The sequence below is a fragment of the Triturus cristatus genome, chromosome 1_2 (assembly GCF_964204655.1).
Source record: "Triturus cristatus chromosome 1_2, aTriCri1.1, whole genome shotgun sequence".
Lineage (NCBI taxonomy): Eukaryota > Metazoa > Chordata > Amphibia > Caudata > Salamandridae > Triturus > Triturus cristatus.
The window spans coordinates 84,526,464-84,553,230 of NC_140580.1; the positions used below are offsets into that span (position 1 = coordinate 84,526,464).

The 26,767-nt window shown below is 42.4% G+C and overlaps 1 protein-coding gene across 10 annotated transcripts in view; it reads right to left on the reverse strand.

Annotated features, from left to right (window-relative positions):
• The window catches only part of LOC146866846 (scavenger receptor cysteine-rich domain-containing protein DMBT1-like), a 1,139,300-nt gene that overhangs the window by 244,725 nt on the left and 867,808 nt on the right, over positions 1 to 26,767 (reverse strand). For all 10 annotated transcript variants that reach the window (XM_085602006.1, XM_085601995.1, XM_085601984.1 and 7 more), the window contains one exon: positions 12,121 to 12,338. In XM_085602006.1, the coding sequence (XP_085458132.1) occupies positions 12,121 to 12,338 (218 nt within the window). The remainder of the gene's footprint in view (positions 1 to 12,120; positions 12,339 to 26,767) is intronic.

A 26,767-nucleotide genomic window follows, 5' to 3' on the forward strand; every position in this document is an offset into this window, starting at 1 on the left:
GTAGGACATGTGAAGAAAGAATAAAAAACGCACAGAAAGATGCAAAAGAAATGCAGAAAGAAGCAACAGAAGTCCACAAAGAGGAAGAAAAGTGCAGGAAGAAGCAAGACATGTGCAGAAAGAACCAACAGAGGAGCAGAAAGAGGCCTTGTTGCAAAATCATCCTGTGCCCAGAACTTTTTCAGATGGGTACTGGTGGTAACTGACTCTGACTAACCATGCCTCGAGCCAGTGCTATGCTAAAAGACACTTATAATACAGTGAAAACACCTACATACTCTAGGGAACACTATGCGTTGGAGTACCCCTGTGATTAGCATGACCTCCTCTGTAAGGCCCTAGTGTATAATAGGGCAGGGGGATTAAAACTACCTCTAAGTCAGAGGTGCAGAAATATGCTACTTTAACTAGTAGTCGTGTTTGCAGAGTGGTGGAGAAAGGGTGCTGGGCGTCCAACAAACTCTCAGGAATTCCGCTGCATAGGACTTACAGGAGGTACCAGGAGGGATTCTCGGCCCCCAAACTCCCTCAGGACCAAATTGGACTTCATCCCCCATCCCGTAGTCTGCCACAAGGCACGTTTGCAGAGTGGTAGAGAAAGGGGGCCATGGCCTCCGAAGACATCTTAGCAATCCCACTGTGTGGGACTTACTGGAGGTAACAAGAAGGGTAGTTGGCCCCCAAAGACATTCTTGGGGGCCAACTTCCCAAACTATTACCTCCAGTCACTCCCACATAGCAGCACTGGTAAGTACTCATACCAGGCCACTTTGCCCACCACTCTACAAACGCGCTCCCAGGCACGCTCTTGGATGGGGATTGAAGTCCCCTTCACTGCTGGGGGTCCTTTAGGGGCCAACTAGCCTACCTTTTACCTCCAGTAATCCCCATGCAGTGGGATTGGTGAGAGGTAGACAAAGGCCATGCCCCCTTTCTCCACCACTCTACAAACGCTCCCCCTGGCACGTTGTAATTTGGGCGATTAAGTCCCCTTGAATCCTGAGGGTCCCTGTGGCCCACCAGGTACCTCCAGTAAATGCTTTTTTAGCCCTGCTTTTTTTGGCCCTGGGCTTCCTTGTGGGACCCCCTAAGCAGGTCTAGGGGGTCAGGGTGTTTCTACCCTGCCCCCTTTTCTTGTTTTACGCGTTTGTTTTTCTGTTTTCTTGTGACTTGGTTCTACCGAGTCACAAGATGGCTGCCAACACTTCCTGGTTTGGAGTGTTGACAGCCAATTAGAATAAAGCTCATGGTCAGAAGGGTCCACGGATCCACCGCGACCATAGATATCGAAACTTTTTATTTTTTGATTTTGTCAGCAACTACTGAACGGATTTACACCATTTAACAAAAAGAGTTCTTTCTCAAACAAGGGCTACCTTTTTGCCAAATTTGGTGTAATTCCGTTCAGCACTTCGGGCTGTAGCCGTGTCTAAAGTTTACTATGGGAAATTGATTTTCCGACCTCTTTTTTAAATATTTCTCAGGAACTACTGAACGGATTTACACTTTTTAACAAAAAGGGCTCTTTCTGCACCAAGGGCTACCTTTTTGCCAAATTTGGTGTAATTCTGTTCAGAAGTTCGGGCTGTAGCCGTGTCTAAAGTATCCTATGGAAAATAACATAGAGAAAACACGTTTTGGACCCCCCTCAAAGCTTTCAGGATAGGAGCTGCCCAGAGCGCCTTACGAGTTTTGAAAATTTCGCAAAGATTCGTCATCTGGCGCCAAAGTTATGGGGAAAAAAAAAAAGCTTTTAGGTAGTTATAGTTGGGACCTATAGAAACTAGGTCCTAACTATAACTACCTACTGGTGACTGCCAGTATATATATATATGTGATCAAGGGCAAGTGGTGCCCGATATGCGTAGCTCAAGAGAAACAAAAATAAACACTTTAATTGCCTACATTTCCGGTGGTTCGTGGTTCCTTTCTTCGGCAGAAGAGGGGGTTGACAGTCCTGTGAGTCGATGGAGGACCTTTGTGAATTTATATATATCTATATATATATATATTCACTTAAAAAACCATAGGTTTCACACACGTTATAGTTAGGAATTAGCATTTAAAAAACCTTGCAAATTCACTGAAAAAACCATAGGTTTCACACATGTTATCGTTAGCTGGACATTTCACTCATAAAAAACCATTGAAATTCCCCCGTTATAGTTAGTTCAGGTAACTATAACTGCAATGTGTGCAATGCTGTTCTTTGCTATGGTGAGACCAGTATTAACTTGATAGAAAACAAAATACAGCAGCACACATGCTCCAGCCCATAATTTTTTTCATTTCATATTTTTGTTCCTGTTGAACAGTTTTTCATTACCAGTTTTTTTTTGGTGCTCTAAAAAAATCAAAAAAAATACAAAATTGTTAAAAAACTAAAAAAAAATACAAAACAAAAAAGACAAAAAAAACAGTTCTTTTCAGAACTTACTTCACTTCTCCAAGAAGAGCTATATTCCTAATATACTGTGTTGTAATTTTATTGAATGAATGTGTAGTGTATACATGAATGATTGAAATGATTGAAAAAACTGAGTGAAGAGGAGGAAAGCGCAGACAGAATGAGTGAGAAAAGGAAAGTATGATAAGTCATGAAAGGGAAGTGAAAGACTGACTGCAACAAAAGGACTAAGGGTATAGGATACAGGTAAGAAGAGTAAATGAGTAAGGGAATGGCAGTGAGTAATGGAGAGTGGTGGAGGGGGAGTACTTACTTGTGGGTACAAAAAAACACTCAATGAACACAACGGCTCTTTTTAGAGCCAACCAACATCTAAACACTTAAACTTGATTCTATTTTTTTATGAATTTTTTGCCGCCGTGCCGACTCTCTACCCTGCCCCCTTTTCACGTTCTCCACTTGTGTTTTTAGCTCTCTTCTGCCTCTAAAACTCAAAATGGCGGCTGGGGGGAGCGCGCACCGTGCGCGCACCCCGCGATTTTTTGAAAAAAATAAAAAAAATTTGGACCCTTCGGGGTCCTTCAGGGACCCCCTGACAAAGGCTAGGGGGTCAGGAACTCTCTACCCTGCCCCCTTTTCACGTTCTCCACCTTTCTTTTTCACTGTCACACACAAAATGGCATCCGACGCTTCCTGATTTTGACCGATTCGAATGTTGACTGACATCTAACCACCAATCAGAATTATGCTCGCGGACATTTGGTGCGCGCACGGTGCGCGCACGGTGCGGGTATATAGATATTTATGTACTTTTAACTGCAATTTTCTCAGGAACTATTGAACAGATTGACACCATATATGCAAAAGGCACATGCCTGACCTGAGGACTACCTCTTTGCCAAATTTCAAGTAATTCTGTTCAGCCGTTCGGGCTGTACCTTCGACTAAAGGTCCTATGGGAAAATGCATGGGGAAAACGCGTTTTGGGACCCCCCTTTTTTCTCAGCCCCAGCTTGACAAATCACCCCGAGACTTTCAGGGTAGGAGCTGAGCGGAGCGCCCCATTAGTTTTGAAAATTTCATGAAGATAAGTCAACCGGCGCCAGAGTTATTCAAAATAGAATTTTCAGATTTCCTATGGGAACTCGGTCCTAACTTTAACTATCTACTGGCGACCGCCAGTAGACAATATATATGTATATATTTCTATATGTGTCAATATATATATATATATATGTATATATATATTACCTACTGGCGGTCGCCAGTAGGTAGTTATAGTTAGGACCCCTTTTCCATAGGAAATCCGCAACATTCTATTTTGAATAACTTTGGCGCCGGTCGACGAATCCTCGCGAATTTCTCAAAATAGGTGGGGCGCTACGCTCCGCTCCTACCCTGAAAGTCTCGGGGGGATTCGTCAAGCGGGGGCTGAGATAAAAGGGGGGTCCCAAAACGCGTTTTTCCCATGCATTTTTCCATAGGACCTTTAGACAGGGCTACAGCCCGAACGGCTGAACAGAATTACTAGAAATTTGGCAGAGAGGTAGTCCTCAGGTCAAGGAAGTGCCTTTTGGTGTAAATCTGTTCAGTAGATTCTGAGAAAATAGCCTTTAAATCAATATATATATCTGAGCCAGCTTACGGTACGCTTACCGTAAGCTTACCGTACGCGTACGGTGGCGTGCGCGAGCGCGATTCTGATTGGCTCTTAGATCTTAGTAAACATTCGAAACAGCCGAAACCAGGAAGCGGCGGCCGCCATTTTCTCTCTCGCACTGAGAGCTAGGTTGTTAAATAAAACCAATAAACATATAAAGGGGCTGTTTAGACAGCTCCCACACACATAGCCATGTTGAGGGAGTCCCCAAAGACCCCCCAAGGCCCAAAATGCAATTTTTATTTTTTCGCTAATTTCGCCGATTACGCTTACCGTACGCGTACGGTAAAAAATGTAAAAAAAAAAACCACTATCCACACTCTCCCCACCCCCTGTGCTTTTGGTGGCCGCAGGCCACCAAAAGTGCAGGGCTTATTTGAGGTGTGAAAAACCACAATATTTTAAACAAAAATAATAAAAGAAAAAATTAACAACACTCTCTCCACCCCGTGTGCAAATGGTGCCCGAAGGGCACCATTTGTGCATGGCTTATAAAAATTACGAAAAATTAAAATATTACCTTTCAAAACGAAGTGCATCATATGTCCTCCATGTGCGCACGGTGCGCGAAGCGCATCGTGCGTACATGGCCCATCTAGCGTAACGTGGGCACGCGGTGCGCGTAGCGCACCGCGTGCCCACCGTGCGTGCACGGCACTAACTGCATAAAGTGGGCGCGTGGTGCGCGAAGCGCACCGCGTGCTTACTGTGCGCGCACGGTGCGCGAAGCGCACCGTGTGCGCACGGAACGAACTGCGTTAAGTGGGCACGCACGCCACGAATGGCGTAAAGTAACTTAGCATTTAAAAAAACGTACAAATTCACTGAAAAAATTATAGGTTTCACACACGTTATAGTTAGGAATTAGCATTTAAAAAACCTTGCAAATTCACTGAAAAAACCATAGGTTTCACACATGTTATAGTTAGCGAAATTTTACTGATAAAAAACCAGTGAAATTCCCCCGTTATAGTTAGTGTAGGCAACTATAACTCACGCGACCGCAATCTTCTGCTGATGACATATGTGTCTTTATGAAAAAAAAATATTTGAAATATATGTATAGCTAAAAATGTATGGAAGAAGACATGGGCAAATAAGTGTCTAAATACAGTATTAGCATCAGCAGAGGATTGCGGTCGCGTGAGTTATAGTTGCCTACACTAACTATAACGGGGGAATTTCACTGGTTTTTTATCAGTAAAATTTCCGCTAACTATAACATGTGTGAAACCTATGGTTTTTTCAGTGAATATATATATATATAGAGAGAGAGAGAGAGAGAGGGAGAGAGAGAGAGAGAGAGAGAGAGAGAGAGAGAGAGAGAGAGAGATATTATAGATATATAGATAAATATTCACACACACACATATATATAAATACACATACATAGTTAGATATATACATACATGCATACATATATACATACATATATATATATTGACACATATTTATACATACACACACACATATATATATATATTCACTGAAAAAAACATAGGTTTCAGGCCTGATATAGTTAGGAATTAGCATTTAAAAAACCTTTGAAATTCACTGAAAAATCCATAGGTTTCAGGCCTGATATAGTTAGGAACTAGCATTTACAAAACCTTAGAAATTCACTGAAAAAACAATAGGTTTTAGGGGTGTTATAGTTAGCTGGACATTTTACTCAAACAAAACCATTGAAATTCCTCCGATATAGTTAGTTGTACGAACTACATCTCGCGCGCCCGCAATCCACTGCTGGTGATGTCACATATCACATCATTCATGACATGGTCAGTGACATCACTGATGACATCTCAAATTACATCAGTGATGTCATTTGAGATGTCATCAGTGATGTCATGAGTGATGTCACTGACCATGTCATGAGTGATGTAATATGTGACGTCATCAGCAGTGGATTGCGGGCGCGCGAGTTATAGTTAGCTGAGGTCCTATGGGAAAATGCATGGGGAAAACGCGTTTTGGGACCCCCCTTTTTCCTCAGCCCCCGCTTGACGAATCACCCGAGACTTCCAGGGTAGGAGCTGAGCTGAGTGCCCCATTAGTTTTGAAAATTTCGCGAGGATCCGTCATCCGCCGCCAAAGTTATTCAAAATAGAATTTTCAGATTTCCTATGGAAACACGGTCCTAACTATAACTATCTACTGACGACCGCCAGTAGATAATATACACACGCACATATATATTTATACACGCACAGAAATATATATTGACTAAAAAAACAATGGTTACAGGTGATTTACAGTTAGGCTCAGATTTCACTCGTATAAAACAAGTGAAATTCAGCAGTTATAGTTACCGGAGCTAACTATTATTTAAGCCCCCGAAATGCACTGATTATGACTTCACATATTGCATCGCTTGTGACATGGTCAGTGACAGCGCTGAAGACATCAATGATGACATCTCAAATGACATAACTGATGATATCATCCAGTATTTGTGACTGTTCTCTAGATGTTTTTGTGTGTTAACTACATATACTAAGCTACCACAAAAGTTAAATTAGTATATTTTGTGTATTACTAATGAGTGATTCCTTTTTGGACATAGTTTATGTGAGTGCCTGTATGACTGTTAGTATCCGTGTGTGAGTGGATGTCTGAGTGACCGTACACATTTTTGAGTGGATGTGTGAGTGGATGTATGGGTATATAAGTGGGTGTCTGAGTAGCTGTGTGGGTGACTTAGTGGCTGTGTGAGTGGCTGTATTGGTGAGTGAGCAGCTGTGTCGGTGGCTGAATGCGTGGGTGAGTGGTGTATCACTGAATGTATGGGTGAGTGAGTGGGTGTCTGAATGGCTGTTCAAGTGAGTGTTTGGTTAAGTGAGTTGATGTGTGAATGGGTGTATAGAAGAGTGAGTGTCTGTGGGTTTGGATGTATGGGTGAATGAGTCACGGTGTGAGTGGTTGCATGGATGGATGAATGGATATGTAAGTGGTTGTGTGAGTGAGTGTGTGAATGGTTGTATGGGTGAGTGAGTAGTTCTGTTCTGTTCTGTTAAATGCTGTATAATGGAGTGAGTTGGTATGTGAGTGGCTGTATAAGTGAATAACTGGGTGTGTCTGTAGCTGTATGGGTGAGTGACTGGTTGTATGATCAGGCTCTATGAGTGAGTGGATGGGTATGTGTCTGAGTGGCTCTATGGATAGGTGAGTGGTTGTATAAGTACTTGTATGGGTCTGTGAATGGGTATGTGAGTGTTTGTGTGTGTGAGTGAGTGGGCAGATGAGAGGTTATAAGGGGGTATGAGTGCGTGTGTGAGCGGTTCTGTGGATAATGTCATCAGTGATGTCAATAATGATGTCGCTGATCATGTCATGAGTGATGTAATATGTGAGGTCATACACAGTGCATTTCAAGGGCATAAGTTATAGTTAGGTGAGGTAACTATAATGCTGGATTTCACTGGTTTTGTAGGAGTGAAATCTGAGCCTAACTATAATGTCCCTGTAACCTTTGTTTTTTTTCAGTAAATTTCCAAGGTTTTTTTTCAGTAAATTTCCAAACTTTTTTAAATTCTATTTCTTAGCAATATCACTACTGTAATCTTTTTTTTCCGTGAATTTCTACAGTGAATTTCTACAGTTTTTCAAATTCTATAATGTCCCTATAACCTTTGGATTTTTAAATTAATTTTTACTGTAACCACTAACCTTTGACATTGAGTGTGAGAGTAAGTGCATGAGTGCATGAGTGTCTCATCTGGTGTAAGAGTTTCTGAGTAGGTTTGTCAGTGAGTCTGAGTGGAGCTGTAAGTGGGAATATCAATGTCTGAGTGGGTCTGTGAGTAGGTATGTAAGTCTCTGAGAGAGTCTGAGTCAGTGTGTGAGTCTCTGAGTAGACCTGTGAGTGGGTGAAAGAGAGAGTTTGAGTGATTCTGTAAGTGGATGCACAAGTGTCTTTGTCAGTGGGTGTACGTATCTGAGTTTTCTGAGTGAGTACATGAATAAATTAGTCTGTGAGTGGCTGTGAGTGTGAGTTATTATGTGAGTGGGTGCATGAGTGCCTTAGTGGGTTCCGCTCATTTGCTGCCTTTCTTCTGCTCACTTCCAACCTTTCTTTTGTCTCCTTCTGCTCATTGCTGACCTTTATTTTTCAATTTTTTACTTGTATTTTGCCTCTTTCTACTAGTTTCTGACATTTAATTTCTCTTTTTGCTTGTTTCTGACCTTTATTTTGCCTCTTCTTGCACATTTCTGACATTTATTTTGTCTCCTTTTGCTAGTTTCTGATCTTTATTTTGCCTCTTCTTGCTCATTTCTGACCTTTATCTTGCCTCTTCCTGCTCATTTATGACCTTAATCTTGCCTCTTTCTGCTAGTTTCTGACATTTATTTTGGCTCCTTCTGCTCGTTTCTGATCTCTATTTTGCCTCTGTCCACTCATTTCTGGTCTCTATTTTGCCTCTTTCTGCTAATTTTTTACCATTAGTTTGTCTCTTTCTGCTTGTTTCTGATGTCTATTGTACCTCTTTCTGCTCCTTTCTGGCCATTATTTTGCCTCTTCCTGCTAGTTTCTGATCTCTATTTTGCCTCTTTCTGCTTGATTCAGACCTTGATTTTGCCTCTTTCTGATCTCTATTTTGCCTCTTTCTGCTCGTTTCTGACCTTTATTCTGCATCTTGCTGCTTGTTTCTTTATTCTGCCTCTTTCTGCTTGTTTCAGTTTTTTTTTTACTTTCTCTACTAGGTTCTCACCTTTACCATGCCTCTTTCTGCTCATTGCTCACCTTTATTCTGTCTCTGTCTGCTTGTTTCTCAACTTTATTTTGCCTGTTTCTGCTTGTTTCTCACCTTTATTTTGCCTATTTCTGCGTGTTGCTGACCTTTTTCTCCCTCTTTCTGCTAGTTTCTGACTTTTATCTTGTCTCCTTCTGTCCGTTGCTGACCTTTTTCTCCCTCTTTTTGCTAGTTTCTGACTTTTATCTTGCCTCTTTCTACTCAGTTCTGACCTTTATTTTGCATCTTTCTCCTCATCCCCCCCGCACTGGTATGGAGCCTCAAGGCTCCCACTATCCCGGCTGGCAACTGACCTTCTGCGGGAGCCAGCATTGCTTTCACAGACCAGGAACTGCTAAATATGCAGCTCCTTGTCTGTTAGAGCAATCCTTTCATCTGTTTTCCTGCCTAATTGACAGACGAAAACTCCACTCTCAGGAAGCAGGAGCCGTTTTCACATCTCTTGCTTGCTGAAATGGAAGTTTCTACTTGCTCTGACTTGGCGCCAGCTATCAAAGCTCCCGCAAAGTCAGAGCAAACCGCTTCCCGAGGATGGGCACCCCAAGACATAGCAGGAGCCGGCCCTTGGGGGTTGAGGTCACCAGCTGAGGTTGAGGTCCCCAGGGCCATATATGTCTCCAGGTGGGGGGGCGCTCACCCCCCCTTCTTTGATCTGCACAGGTCGGCCATGGGGAGATGGTGCGCTGCCCTCTCCCAGTTCTAATTATATTATAGGCACCAGGAAGGTAATGGTGCTCAGGACCTTGGGAGGTCCGAATACCCCCCATTACTTTTAATGTATCCCAGGGGAGGTGGTGGACCCTAGGACTTGAAGCACCCTAGGAAGGGGGAATGTATGGCCCCTCTCCCGAATTAAAAATGAAATCCTGGGGCGGTGGTGGTCCCCGGGGCTCCAGAGAGCCCATGGAAGGGGGTCAGTGTGCCCCCCTTCATTATACTACAAAAGCCCCAGGGTGGTCCCGGGCTTGAAAGAGCCTCAGGAGGCAGGACCCGCGAGTCCCCCTCCTTTTCATAACCCTGTATGGCCCCAGGACCTGTCCCGCCTGGGGACTAAACTGTAGAGAAATGTGTGAGCCAGCGCCTCTTTTTTTTTTTTTACATTTTACGATGGGAGCTGTGGATCCAGCGCTGCTCCCGATCCAAATTCATTTTTTTTGCAATGCTTTTTTGTCCAGCAGTTTCCTAGGGGGGCCCCAGGAGCAGAGCTAGGGGGACAGGTTATTCTTACCCAGCCTCCTTTCCTTTATTGAAAATCTTTTTGTGGGGACTCCGCTAAAGAGGAGTCCCAAGATGGAACTAGGAAGTGTTGGCAGCCAATCAGATTTATGCACAGGGACTGTCAGATCTTTGGAGGATACATATATATGCAAAAAAAAATGTATATCAGAAAATTACTGAAAGGATTTACAACAAATAACAAAAAGGGTTCTTTCTGGACCAAGAGAAACCTTTCTGCTAAATTTGGTGTAATTCTGTCCATCGGCTCAAGCTGTAGTCGCGAATAAAATCTCTATTGGAATTAACATTGGAAAAACATAATATTTGCCCCCCCCCTTTTTCTCAGTTCCCGCTTGATGGATCGCCACAAAACTTTCCATGTACAACAAGAATCCAGAGGGTACTTTTTTTTTAGAAGATTTGTCTACCGGCGCCAAAGATATAGGCAAGTCAAAAAGTGCTTTTCCTATGAAAGCATTGTCCTAACTATAACTACCTACCAGTGACCTCCCGTAGGTGATACCGACATATATCACATAAAACGGGAATGGCCAGACATAAAAATTAATCTAAAGGATATAGTCCTACTTTGATTTCTGGCCTGTCCCGGTTTTTGCTTTTCAAAATCTGGTCATCCTACAATTAGTGGCTGACTTGTACAAAGTGACACCAGAAACCTAGGAGAACTTGAGGTTTACTGCTTAAATTGTGTGGTCTTAGGCCAATATTTTATTTCACCAATAATTATTACTTAAGAAAGCACTTTAGAATATGTGAGTTCTGAATACCAGTTTCACAAAACCTATTATGTATGATTCAGCAGACTGTAATTGACAGCTAGTGATGCACATGTGGAGGACACTCAACTGTACCAGTGAAGTGACACGTTGATGGATCTTAAGCCAATAATAATTAAATGAAAAAATGAACCTTCCATGTGTATGGATGGATAAAACAAAAATATGCTAAGAGTAAAGTTAAGAGTTATGGTAAAGCACAGGCTTAAGGCCCATGTGACTTACAGCAGCATGAATTCCAGAATTTCAGAAACACCAATGAGCGTTAAACAACTTATCTCAGACTCAAATTACTGCTCATAGTGTATGCAGAGAAGTTCAGAGGAATGTAGAGTCAATAAAAATGGCCATCAAAAAATCCAAAATCCTTTTATTGTATTTACAAAATGGGCTTTGCTTGAGTTGATAAAAAATCAAAGACGCAAAACTGCTGTATCTGAAGACAAAACCAACTTGAAAGGTCAGAGGTGTCTTAAATGGAACATGCTACTTTTGGTGACAGACTTTGTTAGGAACTTAAGAGTTATAGTGACTTTCGAAACTGTGTGAGGTACTTTAATTATTTTCCTACTATTAGGAGCATCCCAGTAGTTGTGTAAGGGTGTAAATTACATGTGCTACTGCAATCCAACATAACGGTACTCGTTTAGTTGACCTTGGAAGTATAATATTGAGAGTAGGCCTTGCCTCGGTCCCAATTTATGTCCTGCAAATTACACACAGATATGTGAAGCAAGCAAGCAAGTTGTTAATTCACTCTTTTGACACTATGCGCAAGGTTATTTTACATACATGTGATATACATACTCAAAAATGTGGAAGTGGTAGCTGTTGCAGAATATTTAACAGAACTCATTAAAAGAACCTTGACAATAACTGGTGCATTTCACAAGTGAGAATTGCATATGTTCTAATTTTGCACCTGATTATTACTGTATCAGTAATCCATGGGGAATAACAAGCAAAGACATTTTGTGTGACTGTTTTTCAGAATTATTTTTATTCCTATTACAATGTTTCCATGCATAATTTCCTCCAAGTAGGATCATGTAGAAATGTCATGAAAATGTTATTTATCTCTTATATTATTGTACATACGTTGTATAAAACGTTTGCAAAAACCAGCTGCACTTCTATATTTCACTTTACATACTACTCGATCGAGGCCCTCAATGTAAGGGGGGCTCAACACCCCTTTAAGGACCCCTTGCACTTTCTTTTTACAACTCACTTTGATGCCATCTTTCCATTAGTCTCCTAATCTGCTCTTCAGGTTGAACATACCTGTGCCATTGGTGTCGCATCTGTATGACTGGTAGTAGGCCTGGAATCCAGACGATGTGATGCTCGAGTCACTCATGAACAGGATATCCATGTTGTTGGACGTGGATGTGAAGCTGTAAAAGGAATTGTTGCAGAACTTTCCTAGTAGAGCAGAAGTATACTGAGGCCCATTGAACACAGAAATTGAATCATATATGCAGTTGGGAGCAGTTTCCAGGCTGAGGAGAGAGAAGTATAGTGCATCAAAATCAAGTAAGGATGCCTGATTAAGCCATTAGAGAAAAATTGATTTGTAGCTATGCTAGTGCAAGGAGTGGGATGGGCAAGGAACAATAGGGATAACTGGAGATCATGTAGATGACTCTGTCTACAATGCTCCTTAATAGGTGATTTATATCCACTTAAGGGTAGCCAGCAACCTCACATGAGGAGAAATCCATTATATCCCTTTTGGATGGAACGGGGCCCACAGAGATCTTCCTCAATACAGCCTTCTATGGCCCACATGGGAATCACAATCAATCACAATCCCACTAGAGAATTACCACACAACAGCCTTAGATGCGTGGAAGTGTGAGATAGTCCATGTAGGTTTATTTTATTTGCTTCCTCCTGCTTTTGAATTCACATGATAATACTCCTCCTATATAAAATGCATCATATGGCTATTACATTTTAATGATCACCTCCTTCAAGTCACCTGTGTGTCTTGCATATAATAACATTCAAATATCCTATCTCCTTTAAGGGATTCCTTTTTTGTGCTCTTCTGACTTCATAATTGGCTGTTCTTTTGTGAGCCAATAAATCTCTTCTCTTTGACTTGAAGTTCCCCAAAGAAAACATCTACACTAGGCCTTTCATCACCCTTGCTCCTTCTTCAGGACTATACTCTTCCAGAGGAAGGTCTGAGAAGGATTTTGGAGGAGAATGGTTTCTCATTCCCTTTACGGTAGAGATGCTCGTTCTTCTGCTTCATATATAATTTTTCCCTTTAAGGATAATGCCAAGATTGTTAATAATCACTCACCTTACTCACTAGACTCGACAAGTAACTCCTTTGCTTACAGGTTCTTGCAAGGGCAATATTTGCCTATTGCTGGTGATGAGTCTGTGGGACCATCCTAGAGTCATCCCAGGAGCGCCCTCTTGCATGCCTACTTGTATGGAATCTGTCTGCAGGATCCCTACTGTCAGACAGTAGTCCAGAATGTTTTAGTTTTCTCTTTGGGCTATGATGTACCTCTCCAATGCTGAGGTTTGGGCTTCAGGCCTCTGCAAGGCTGGCACATGATGATTTCAGACCTACATGCCTATTACCTCCACTGCCCGCTAAAGCTCATATATGTCTCTCCTTAAGATTCTTGTTATGCAGCACACTCTTCACCTTCCTTGTGACCTAGCAACTCTAGCATCTTTCAGCTGAGAGATCTCCCCATTCCAGGCCATCTTGTGAGTTGGGAGCCTAGAACAGAGAGTACAGCGATGGACATCTGCTGCATATCAACTTTTAATTTCATAGACACCTCAATGCAATTTTTCTTTTTTTTGCCCAGGTAAATAGGCTATTAAAGGGCATTATGGCATTAATGCATCACAAACTACTTACCATACGAGTGCAGCCTTTGCCTTTTTAGGGCACACAGCTAACAAACACTTATGTTTCTTGCATGCATAGTAAATACTATTTTTGGTATAGGCTTGCAAGAAAGACAAAAAAATTGTATTTTTAAATAGATCAGTTATTGACTTGCCTCACAAATATTAGTCTGGACATGGAAGGGACTGTCCAGATTAATCCAGTCCAGAGGTGCTGCTTGAACAATTTTCAAAGTAAGGGTACTGTCCATTGAGTCACTGTACTGCACAGCAGTCACCAACACTCACGATTTCACAGGGATATTAAGCAATTGTAATTCTGAAGGATCAATTCTATAATTAGACATACCCTTCCTTTTGGAGAATGGTACCACCCTCCAACAGTTCTGAAATAATGGAGTGCAGTTGTGTTTAAAACACATTTTCCTAAAAATATATATACTGTGTGGTATGGAGTGCTAAGTTTTTGAGAGAACATTCACTATTAAATGGCCTAGTTTTGCCAACCCAACACACTTGTGGAGCACTTTTTGGATATTTTACTCAGCAGCGGCCCGTGCACGTAAGAGTGGTGGGTGGTGGTGCTGGGTTGGGGAGGGATTCGACAGACGACCATGAGGGAAAATTAAATAAATAAATAATTTTCCCTTGTCATTGTCTGTCAAAATCTCCCCCACTCTACCCCCCCCCCCCCCCATCCTCACCGCTCTTACCTGCCCGGGCTGCTGCTGGTTTTACTGTAAACTAATACACAGTTCCCTCTCTACCTAAAACCAATGTGGCAGAATCTCAAGTCCCCTGGTCAGAGCTCTCTGTGCCTACTCATAGTGGTGGCTATGATAATGGGCAAACCCTCCCTTGTGGCCACTCCAAATCAGTAGTGGGCCAGCACCTCTCTTCCACTGGGTTCAGAGCCAAACTGCATACCAACATATCAGAGAGGCAGGCCTAGGTGTGAGCTACATCTATCAGTGACAGGGTAGGCATAGTTGAAGTTCAGGAAAGGGCTAGGCACAGGTCCAGGCCATTTTGCTTGACCATTAAGTTGGATTTTAAATCGCTGTTGAGTCTTTGAATAATTTTTCAAGCTTCTTCCAAATTGAAACAAAGCATTATTTTGGACCTGACCTTCTCTGCAGGGTTACCTTTTGCATTCACTCCCTTCTTTTACTGAACCCATTTTTTGGGGTGTTTAGAACTCTGTGCACTTACCACTGCTAAAGAGTAAATAAGTGCTTGGGCACTCTTCCTAAAAACATGTTAAAAGTTGCCTACACCTGATTGGCACATTAAATTTACTTGTACTCCCTAGGATATGGTACTGCCTGTAGCCAGTGCCTGTCGATTAAATGCTACTAGTGGGCCTGCAGCACTCATTGTGCCATCCACTAAAGAAACTTTTCAAAACATGTCTCACAATGTGACTGCAGCCTTTAGTGCAGTTTTCAACTTCCATTTTAACCTGGCAAAATATATGTTTTCAGCAAAGAGTATTTCAAGTCATATATTACCTGAAAACCCACGTGCACTGCTCAATGTATTTAACATACTATCGAATTTCCATGTTTGCCTGAATAACATTAACAAGTTTTCACAAAGTTTAACAAACAATAAATTGTATTTTCGGTATGTTGCAAATTGATGTGATTACATGAGGTAAACTCAACTCAAACACAAATCCACATTTGTAAAATAACCTTTTTCAAATAAACATAGCATAACATGACAATATGTATCATATTTCTTAAATGTCTCTTCATCTGTGTGTTCTACATTGTTGGAAGTGCTGCCTCTGCATTTCGGGACGCGTAGTCCCTTCCTCAGGGAACACTACATGGAAAATAAATCCCAAAACAAAACAAGTTATTCCAAACCGTCCTTTAACTTACTATGTCCTCAAGGGGACAAAGACACAACAACACCACACCCGGTTTCGAATATACAGCGCTCCTATCAATACCATACCCAACGGATAAACTTATTCTTAAATTCCTGTGTGCATCATCCATAATTTTCCCAATACGTGCCCACAGGGAGAGATCTAACTCCCATATATACACACCTCTCCACCTTCAAACCTTGCCTAACCATACATCGATTGTACTCACAGAATGCAGAACTCAGGCCACCTCTGTCCTGCAACAATAACACCATTGGATTTTTCAGGTCTATAATATAAGGAGAACTAAGTGCTCACGTAAACTAATGTTACAATAGCAATGCATCAACATACCTCAGTATAACCAGACTGAGACTTTCAAACAAAATGGTCTTTGCATTCACGGTCACGTCCTTCCACTCAACTGCACCCGAGTCCCTACGTTTAAAAAACCGACAAATCATCAACAGCCTGTACCCAGTGAGAACGTTTTAGAGCTAAAACTAAATACCTGCTGTCAACAAAATCCTAAATCCACTTTGTGCGACATCTCTTCACTGTTCAAAGTCACCCGACTGTGCCGACAGCTGCCTTACTCTCGATCTGGTTGGAACTAAATACCTTGTGCCTATGGTGATAGCTGTACCACAATGAACCTCCTCTCTTCAAACACAAACAACAACATTTCTCATAGTGAGAATTAATCCCAACTTTCACTAGTGGGTACTCTTATGATCACAAAAAGTTTTTTAGGACATACTCAATCTGTTTGGAAAGAAATGTCTTGTGTCAATGGCGTTTTCCGTGTACCGAAATAAACAACAGACTATCAAACCTCAGTCTAGTTACAATGCATACGGCGGTCATCTTGAAATGGTGCTAGTTGTATCAGAATGGACCTCCTCTCTTCATAAGCCAACAACAACACTTCTCGTAGTGTAAATTAATCACAACTTTCACAGGTGGGTACTCGAGTTTACTTGAAGCTGTTTAGACATGTATCGATATAGATTATACACCATTATTATGCACGTTTAGACAACAGTACAAATAAACAATTCACCACTAGTATGTGTATACAATATCAGTGCAGATGCCATGAGGTTAGATCTAGAAACAAACATATGTGTATCTAAAGAGTATTCAGGTCTGTGTGTGAGGTGTGTGGATAACACTCCTTCTCTGTTTCATGCTGGTTATAATCCTAGACGCACTCAATCTTATAAAAAGCAACTCATGTCCAGCTTGTCATTGAGACCCATAGCGGTCGTAGTGTTGAATATTTGAATCCCAAAAATCTCTCTCTGTAAGAGAAACTTATTGGGAGCAATCCCCACTTTCAGTGTCACAGTTTCTAGTACCAGAAACCGTAATTGAGCAATGTTATGGCTTTGTTCTAATCAGTGTGCGGCTAAATTCAAATGTGTGTTCTTATTCTGAATCAAGCTTTCATGTTTGGTTAGCCTGATCTTCGCTTTTCTTTCCATTTTACCAACGTAAAGCAAGCCACAGGGACATTTAATTCAATAGATGGCGTTTGTAGTGTTCTAATCGGCTGAATGTTTTAAGATTACTGTTTCACCCGTTCTAGGGTGCGTGATGCTATTCCGTACTATGACATTGTTACAATGTACAAAATTATGGCATTTCTTCATACCCTCAAAGTTCATGTTCACTGTTTTGTTCCAGTGTTTCCAACACTGGTTTGTGATTAAAAATGTTGTTGAATTCTGGTTCTGTTTGAAATAACTCCCAATGTTTTAAAATGGCTTTTTAAATGATATTTGATTTGGAAGAAAATTTAGAAACAAACACCAGTTGGTTCTTCTCAGGTTTCAATTGTTTCTTTAACAAGCTCTCACGCCCTTTCAAACTAATGCGTTCTTCTGCTTTCATTACCATTGCCATGGAATAACCTCGATCCAAATATATGTCTGATCTTGCCAGTGGATGATTCGCTCCTTGCTGTGTTGGAAGATATTCTTTTACTCTCATTATTTGCAAATATGGTAGATTCTCAAGTAGTTCTAGAGGATGAAAACTTTGAAAATCTAGAGTGTTGTTTCTATCAGTTGGTTTGTTATATACATCGGAATTTACTGCTGTCCCTGTTTTTTTGATCCCTATATCCAAAAATGTATGACTGGTTTGACTAATGGTATGAGTGAATTTAATCGTGTCATTTCTGGTATTTTGTTCAACTGTGATCTCAATGAGCAAGTCTTCTCTACTTTTCTAGATCAAAAAAATTGAATCAATGTATCTGTAATAGAGAACCAAATGTTCATTCCATTCTTTCCTCGCTGTAGGAAAGTAGGATCTGCTTTTATGGTTAGCCCCACTTTTTGCCTTGTGCTAAACTGTTTTTGACTAGTCTGACTGGGATTTAGCTAATCAGGACCCCAGTCTCTCTGCTTTCTCCCTTAAATTGTTGTCGTCAGTTCTTAGGTACATCCCAGATTGGATACAGGGGTACCTTTATCAGTCCCAAGTATATGGTACTAAGGTACCCAGGGCATAAGTACCCCAGAGGTCCCCCATAGGCTGAAGCATGCATTAGGCAACCCATGGGAGACAATTCAAAATGCAACTACAGGCCTGCCATTGCAGCCTGTGTAAGCTGGTGCTAGCACCCACCACTTACGAAAGATATAGATTCCCTATATCTACGGTCACTGCACTTAAAACCTATAAGTCACCCCTATACCAGGCCTTATCAATACTGAAGGTAGATTGCTTAGTTCTAAGTGTGAAGGTGCCTCTGCATGAGCTGGACACCCCTACATTCTACGGAATCCATTTTCCAAGGTTGTAAGTGAATCAGCCATGTACAATATAGAGGGACACCGCATAATTACGCAATGACCATCTCGAAATTGACAGCAACGAATCCTATCATGTTGGTATCAAACATGCTGCAATCATACCCCCACATCATAAACGGTGTGGGAGGTATGATTCCAAGCACCGGAACGGGCCTCTGTTAGACTCTCAGTGCTCCTGGTACCAGTCTTCTAGACCCGGACAGCTCAACATGGCTGCTGTTGACCAGAGACTGGAATCTGCCCTCCTGCTGCTGAGCCAAGCTCAAGCAGGGTAAGGCAAAACAATAGGTATCCTGTCACCGGGAGGTGTGACCACCTCCCAGACAGGATTTAGTGCATTGGGGCTGGGTGGGTGCGTCTGCCAGCATCACTCAGTCTGTATGAGGTGCACATTTGGTGCCTCATTGCATAGTTCAGTTCAAACCAGCTTTGGGAGCCGTTGGCTCCCGCTCTGGCGTGTAACTGGACAAAGGACATGGAAGTAACCTCCCCCCTGTCCAAACACCCCCCTGGGAGGCTCCCCTGAATTGTCCCAAACCTTTCTTTGGTGTATTTAAGGGCTTATCTGGGTGTAGGTCCCTAGATTCGTCGTGGGACACGATTTAACTTAGACACCACTTCAACTTATACCGCCCGGGCACTCTGAACTTTGCTGGACTTCGTTTGGGCTCTACTTCATCCCCCTTACAGTCTGCGGCATTGTCTGTGCCTGTGCACCATACAACGCCTGTGGGCATCCAAGACACCTGAAGGAATCTCCCTTGAAGTGAAGGAGTCAGTTCCCTGCATCTGCAGGCACCGCGAGTAAGCTGACCTGTCTGCTGGTCCTGTGCTCCTACAGATTCCAAAAGGTTCAACCACATAGGTGGTGGTTCTCCACAGCTCTGGAGACCTGCCCTGCCCTGTCCTCTCACCGAGTTTGAGGCCAGCATCCCTTGTGGGAGACATAAGAACTGAATCCATGTGCATCACGTCGACTTGCCATTGCAAAGGCTTGTTGGCTTCCTTCCACCAAGATCTTCGGGCTCCAGGTTGCCCCAACCTCAAGCATCTCCAGTGACCAGAATCTTCATCCACACACCATAGTTTGCACCGTGGCCTGCATCTTTTGGTGAGCTGCTCTAGGTCCTCTTGCGACTCCACTGTCTCCGGTCTGTGGGTCCTCCTGAGGGTCATCTTTGTTTCTTTTGTGCTCCCCAGATTGCTCTGGGCCTGCCCTGACTCCCCTGCTTGTGGTGAGTCCACTGGACCTTGCTGGTCCCAACAGTGCACCTTCTTTGACTTCTATGTTGTTTGCAGTTGCCAAGGCTTGTTAGTGCTTCCGAAGGACCGACCCCTCAACTCTCGACATCTGATGTGGGACAGCTCATGCCTAGCTCCTGGTCTTCCTCAGCGTCACCTGGTCCTCATAGCTGCAGAGTCAAGGTCACCATCAATTCTCCTGCAACTCCCGACATCGGTGGGCATTCATCTTCTCTGGGTCACTCCTGAGTGACATAGACTCTGTCCCCTCTGTTGCAGATACTTCTCCTGAATCCACCTGCGGATTCCAATGGACGCTTTCTCCTTCTCCAGCATTGGCACTTTCCTGAAGTCCTCCATTGGGTTTGACAGCGGTTTCCGACACTACTTCACACCTAATCACCTGGCTTCCCTAGTGTAGGTAAAGTGGGTACTAGGGTATCCATGGATGGGGTGACTCTCCAACCTGCTGTCTTCCATGGGGTTTCTTAGGGGTCCACTGGGAAGGGTCCTTAATCTTTAAAATTGCAACCGCGACTTACACGTTGATTTGTACGGAGAACGTGGTCGTGTTCCCACACTGCACAGGATCTCCGTGGGGATCCTAGTCACTCAACTTGGGTGGGTCATTGTGTTCGCAGCACTTCTAAGTCTTCTGGACATTGTCTTGACACGAGTTGTGGTTCTTATACCACTGTCTTAGTATATGGTTTGGTCCCTCCCTAGGCTCCACTGTGTATTCTGTGCTATTTACCTGATTTCTATGCAAAGTATTGTGTGCCTTGTGTATATCTCCGGGTAGGAGATATTTGTACGTGTTAGTGAGTGTTATATAATAAATACATATTTTTATAAATACATTATTTGGTTCTTATTCACTTATTCTATATATATAGGGTTGCATTCTGGTAAAACAAGCTGCATTATACTCCTTCTGGACTAAGCCTGAAGGCTGCTCGCCACAGCTATCAGTTAGAGAGCTCTCTAAGGTTGTCTAATACCTCTTAAATCATCAAAAGGGTTGTCTGGACTGGTGCAGGATGCCCACTTACATTAGTGGACATCATATACCAGGCCAGCCTACCACACTCGAAAAAATGTATTTATTTTCGAATTTCGTCGTGAAAATGTTGGCATATACTGAAGCTCCCCAAACCCCATGGAAGTGCCACTGATTTGCAAGAAGTCATTCTGCTATTTAAAGTAACTATGTTGCAGGCAAAACTGTAATATTTTCAGCAAGAACACTTTGTTGGCGCTCATAGAAGACTGATTGAGTAATGCCCATTCCATTGCCTCTATCCCTTCTTGTAACAGAGTTGATATATACAGCGAGGTAACATCAATGGTACACAATAACCAATTCTCCATATTTTCTTGGGATAAATCCTTCCAAGCTGTTATGCAATCTGCAGTGTCTTGCATGATTGCACAATTGGTCATAGAAAGTGATTTACATATTTATCCAGGGGCTCAAACAAGGAGCCGCATCCAGAGGCAATGGGCCTGAATGGGGGATTCTTCTGATCTCTGTGTATTTTCGGTAGCATATATAAATTAGAGAGACTCGTAAGTGGTGTAGTCAGGAATACCTGTTTTTTATCAGAGGTAGGATCTTGATTTAACTTGAGATAAGTGGATTCATCAGAAACATGTTCCAATGCCCTAGTGTTGTAGTATGTCCTGTCCATAATCACAAGGGCACCTCATTTATCTGCTTTTTGAAACATGAGATTGGGATCAGGAGCCAAATTGTGCAGAACGGTCTTGTTTGATTTGAACAGGTTAGATTTTTTACTAGCTTTGTCACTAATATGCTCCAAATCCTTTTTTACCAGGACATCGAACGAATTCAACGTTTTATGTGATGTGGGAGGCATAACTATGCTCTTGCTTCTGAATTCTAGATATTTGGGTTCCTCAACAGTCGTAATCTCAGTGATCTCATGAACCTAAACAACACAAATTCAGTTTCAAATAAATTTGTGTTGAATGTGGGGACACATTCAGTTCCTTTGCTTAAAATCATTAGCTGTTTCTTAGTGAGGCTGTGTGAAGAAATGTTGATAACTAAGGTTTCTGACTCCTCAAATGATAACGACCTTTGTCTTGTCTTTTTCCTTTTTTACTGTGGGTTTTGAGCTTGCTGTGGAGATTTTTGTGCTGGTTAGGGCAGAAGGTTGTCCAGAATCTTGACCTATGTCTAAGAAAGAAGACGACGAAGAAGCTGAATCTGAGGATGGTCTTACTCCACTTTGATCTGTGCCTAAATTTCTCATGGTAGGTTATACAACAGAGAAAGCCACTGAAATGTATACCCTGGAGCCTTGACAGGGGAAGGGAAGAGCCTTCCATAACCAGATGTGGGGTGAGGACAAGGTGTCCCCACACACACAAAGGCTGGCACCAGGTATAAATATTGGATTTCCAGAGCCACTCATCAGAACACTCCTGAACCTGAAGACATTACAGAAGAGGGACTGACTTGCTGCCGGAGTACCACCGGCTGCTTGAGGACTGCCTCGCTGTCTGAGAAGGAGGACTGGAACTGCTTACCTTCATTCCAGACTAGCCTAATTAACTCCAAATGTCAGTTGGCTGACCTACTGTTTCAGCTACAGGCACACAGCAAGCTCCAAAGGCCTCCAGGCAACTGCCCAGATGACCTGCTGCTACTGGACCTGTCTGAGTCCCGATGTCTTCTGCTACATTGAGTTTCTTATCTCCATGAGGGGCTTCCCCAAGCCCTGGACCCTTTGTCTGGCATTGATTGGGCTCCTCCTCTGAAGAAAGATCAAATCCTAAAGTTTTTTGACTCTACGTGACCACGAATGGGCCAGTTCAACGCGAGTCTCTGCCACCCACAACAAGCGCCAATGAAAAGCTCTGGTGAACTTGACTCTGCTACAGTGAAGTTCTGCACTTCAAACTACTGTGCTGACTGCCAATACAAAGCTCCAGCAGTGACCAATGTCCGGTGGAAATACCAGTTTAAAAACTGCATACTCAGGCTGTAGGGGCAGGGTTGGTATTAGACTTGCCATCCTTGTCAGCCTTAGGGTGGTCTACCCCCAAACGTTTTGCCTTCTCCCCTCCTGTTTTGCTGAATTTGTTTTCATTGACCTTAGGACTTTGTGCAATTTATCACTCTTAACCAGTCTTTAAGTGCTTGTGCGACCCTAGTGAAGTGCTATACCATATATCTAGGGCTGGTAAATTAAATGCTACTAATTGGCTTGCAGCACTCTTTGAGCACTCGCTTAAGTACCTCCTTAAAACATGTTCTACTGCAGTCTAAATGCAGTTATAAACTGCCAATTCAACCAGTTAAAATAAACCCTTTGTGAACCCTAAAACTACCTTTGTAATACATATGCCACCCCTAACGTAGGCTCTAAAGAACCCGTAGGTCAGTGTACAGTGTTTTTAAAACGTTGGATATGTACTTTTAAGTTTTACATATATGGTAGTTAAAAACTCCTAGAGTGATTACTTTTGTTTATAGACAGTATTAAGTTTAGTGTCGAAACAATTGTAATTTAAAATCCTCTTTAATGGTAATGTCAGATTTTTAGCCACATTTCCTAAAATTACAATTTTATCAAGCTGTAATTTTCTTGTCCTAACCATTTGGTGCCTGCAGACTGCTTTCTAGGTTACATGAATAAGTGTAGTTGGCAGATTGCCTGTGTGTATTTCTCACAGACAGCCAGACAGTAGAGGGATTGGGCGTTAACAGGATGGGCCATCCTGACAGCATGGGAGTGGCCGAGCTGTGCATAGCCCCAGCTGCACTTCAAATAAACTGCCTCAGCCCACACACAAATTACTTCACACTAGTTGTCTGTGCCCTAAGACATCCTGGGACCAGGGCAGGGGGAAATCCCAGAACTATCTGAGGGGGGGCGGTGACAGGGGACTCCAGAAGTTTCTTCCACTTCAAAGCTGGCACCAGGTATAAAGTTAGGACCCTTAAACCCCCTTCACAATTCACTTCTGGTTCTGTTGAGGACTCTCAGGAGACTGCCCTGCTGCCTGTGGCCTGCTGTGTACTTCAGCAGATGGCCCTGATACCTGAAGCCTGCCCTGTGCCCTCAGAGGACTATCCTGCTGCTAGACTTACTTTTCTACCTGAACCTAGGGCTACCACAGTGACTCCAAGGGCAAGTTGCCTGGTCTCCTGATCAGAGCCTCAGGGACAGAAAAGGCTCCAACCATCTTGAAATCACACCTGGATGGAAGCCTGAGTAAGTCATGACCATCCATGGGGCGGCCATCCATCTAGCCCTATACCCTTGGAAGTGGTGCTACAGGTGCCCATGTAGCCCAAATCAAAAATCTGGGAATTTTTCTGCCCAATATTCCCTGAGAACCAAGAGGAGATGGGCCCTACCTGCGCAACGATTCACCCAAGATGCATCGCCGGTCGGCCTCATTTTGCGGTACTCCTGCTACATTCTTCTCTGCAGCAGCAAATCCTGTTAAGGGGTTCCTCTCTGAAAATATCTGGCCTAATGGAACCCTTGTCGGATACATCCTGCAGCTACATCCTTCTGGAGATTTTCAACTTTCAAAAAAGAGACTAAGTCACAATGTTGAAATATTCACCAAAACCGTGTCCAGCTGCTCCCTGATGGGGGCGCCTTCGGCTCCTAGGACACCTCCGACTGTTTTACCCTGCTGAATTGTACCTTCTTGGACATTTTTCTTCGAAATATATTGTAAGTTCAAAGATAAGGGGTGACCAGGCACAATCCACTTTGTCTATCTGAACCGCACTCCATCGTGGTCGGCCCTAACTCTTCTTTGCACAGGTCTCATGCAACTAGATGTCTCCGATTGGTGCTTTGATCTTTCAGGCACAATTTTTCACTTTAAACTTTATAATTTTGTAAATCTGATTCTAATGATTGGATTTTAGTTTTTTTGGTGTCAAATAATGAATTACATTTTACTCTACTTCTCTAAATTGGTGAGTTTTTTTCTTATGTTGTGTTTTCACTTTTGTCACCGTTTGAGTGCTGCATAAATACTTTACATATTCCCTCCAGGTTTAACCTGACTGCTTTCGTGCCAAGCTACCAGAGATTTAATTTATAGGCCCTGGGTACATGTATTAACATATAGTAGGGATTTATAAGTACATGTGAAAATCAGTTGTATACCAATTTTACTATGTTTAAAAGAGAGAGCACATACACTTTGCCACTGGTTAGGAGGGCAAAGAGAGCAGGGTACTATGGTCAACAAAAAGGGGTTCAGAAAAATAGGAAAAACCCTGGGGAAAACTACAAAAAAGTTGGTAATTCCCATCACCACAAAAGGTATTTTACCTTTGGAAAGGGTGCCCTTTTCTCAGAATAAATAGTGAGTTTTGCTGCTTTGCAACACTTTGCTTCAAGGGTGCATTTCTTGTTTTGTCTTGGGTAGATCAAAGCAATCACCCATAGTTTTGACATAAAACCTTGTCTAATAAAATAGCAAGACCGAGCTCTGCAACAAAACAAAACTACTCATTGAAGCTGGCAATAAAAAGGAAAGATTTCTCATTTCACCAAACATTCAATACATTTCATGTCTGCTGCATTGCACAACATGCATACAATGTGTGAAATGTTTCAGAATTTGTCTTAGCATAGTATTCTGTACTGCAAGGATATGCTTTGTACAATTCCTAACCAGATTTCACACATACAGCTGTACACCATAGTGCAGAGGGCATGCATAGTTCTAGGCAGCCTTTATAGTGTACAAACACAAAAGGGGTAGAGGTCGTTAGGACCTATTCTTCTGTTCTCCTTATCAATTACAAAACACACAATAAGGAAGAATAGGGTTTTATATATCTGTCAATAACTATTGAAGACAGATATGCCACTGGGAATTGCAAAGCCTTATCCACTGAACTGTAGCATGCTTCATCATCGGACATGTTTAGACTTGAACTCACATGGGCTACAACCAGCATTTTGGGTGCAAAAGATTTTTTTAGCTGGGTTAGAGGAAGAGAAAAATCCCTAAGTGCCAAAGAAAAGAAACTTTAAACAGTCTTCAATATCCTTAAGTATTAATTAATGTGTGAGTAGCTTGACTGAATTAACAAGGTTACTAGAGCTGGTTAGAAGCTATTAGTACCCTGCCATCATGAGAAACCAGATCTATTATTGTGCCAGTATATACACTGATTTCTTGATCTGTAATGGTGTTATACTAAACCGAATAATCTAATATTTAAGAAATAGCATTATAAGTGGGAATAGATCTAACCTGTGTGCATCACACAAATATTACCTATTTACCATTGCTCATTTTGACCATACTAAGAGCTTCAGTATTAAGAGGTCAACTGATTCATTAAAATTTTCAATAAGGAGCCCACTTTTCAAAATAATTGTATATTTCTGAAAGGAAGAATCTGCTGTTAAACATTTTTTTTCATAACCCTCACCTTTCGCTGTTTCCTGTCTCCAATCCGGTGTCATTAGAGTGAAGTTTGAAATGCTTACATTTTGGGCCAGAGGTACAAAAACAAGGAACTGCACATGCCAAAGTGTGATTCTTACCAAATTGCAAATAGGAAATCGCAATTCCTAATGTCAGAAAATGTACAACTCCTAATTAGGGATTCCTAGTGGGTCGCAAATTGACCGACCTCATGAATAAGGTAGGTTTAAATTAGTGACATACTAGGAATTGAAGCCATTACAAGGATGGTGGCCTGGTGAGGTTAGCAGACCACCAAGTCTGTGATTACTTTTAAATGAAGCAATCATATTTTTGTTAAATGCAGCCTGTTTTCCTAAGAGGAAAACGGGATACGTTTGCATAGAAAAACATTAAACTTTGAAGTGTCATCTTTTAAGAGCAGGCAGTGGTTCACTTTCTGTTCTTAAATCATATGTTTTCAACATTCTCAAACAGGGCCGGACTGGGAAGGCAAACCAGCCCTGGCAGTTAAGTCGGGCTAGCTGTGGGAGGGTTGGGCGGGAATGTTACTGGTGGGAAACACTGCTGCTGCTTTTGGTACAGGGGGCCGATATTGCAGCACTGCTGCAAAACTGCCCCCCTTGACCAGACACGGCCCCCACCCTTCAGGCCCACC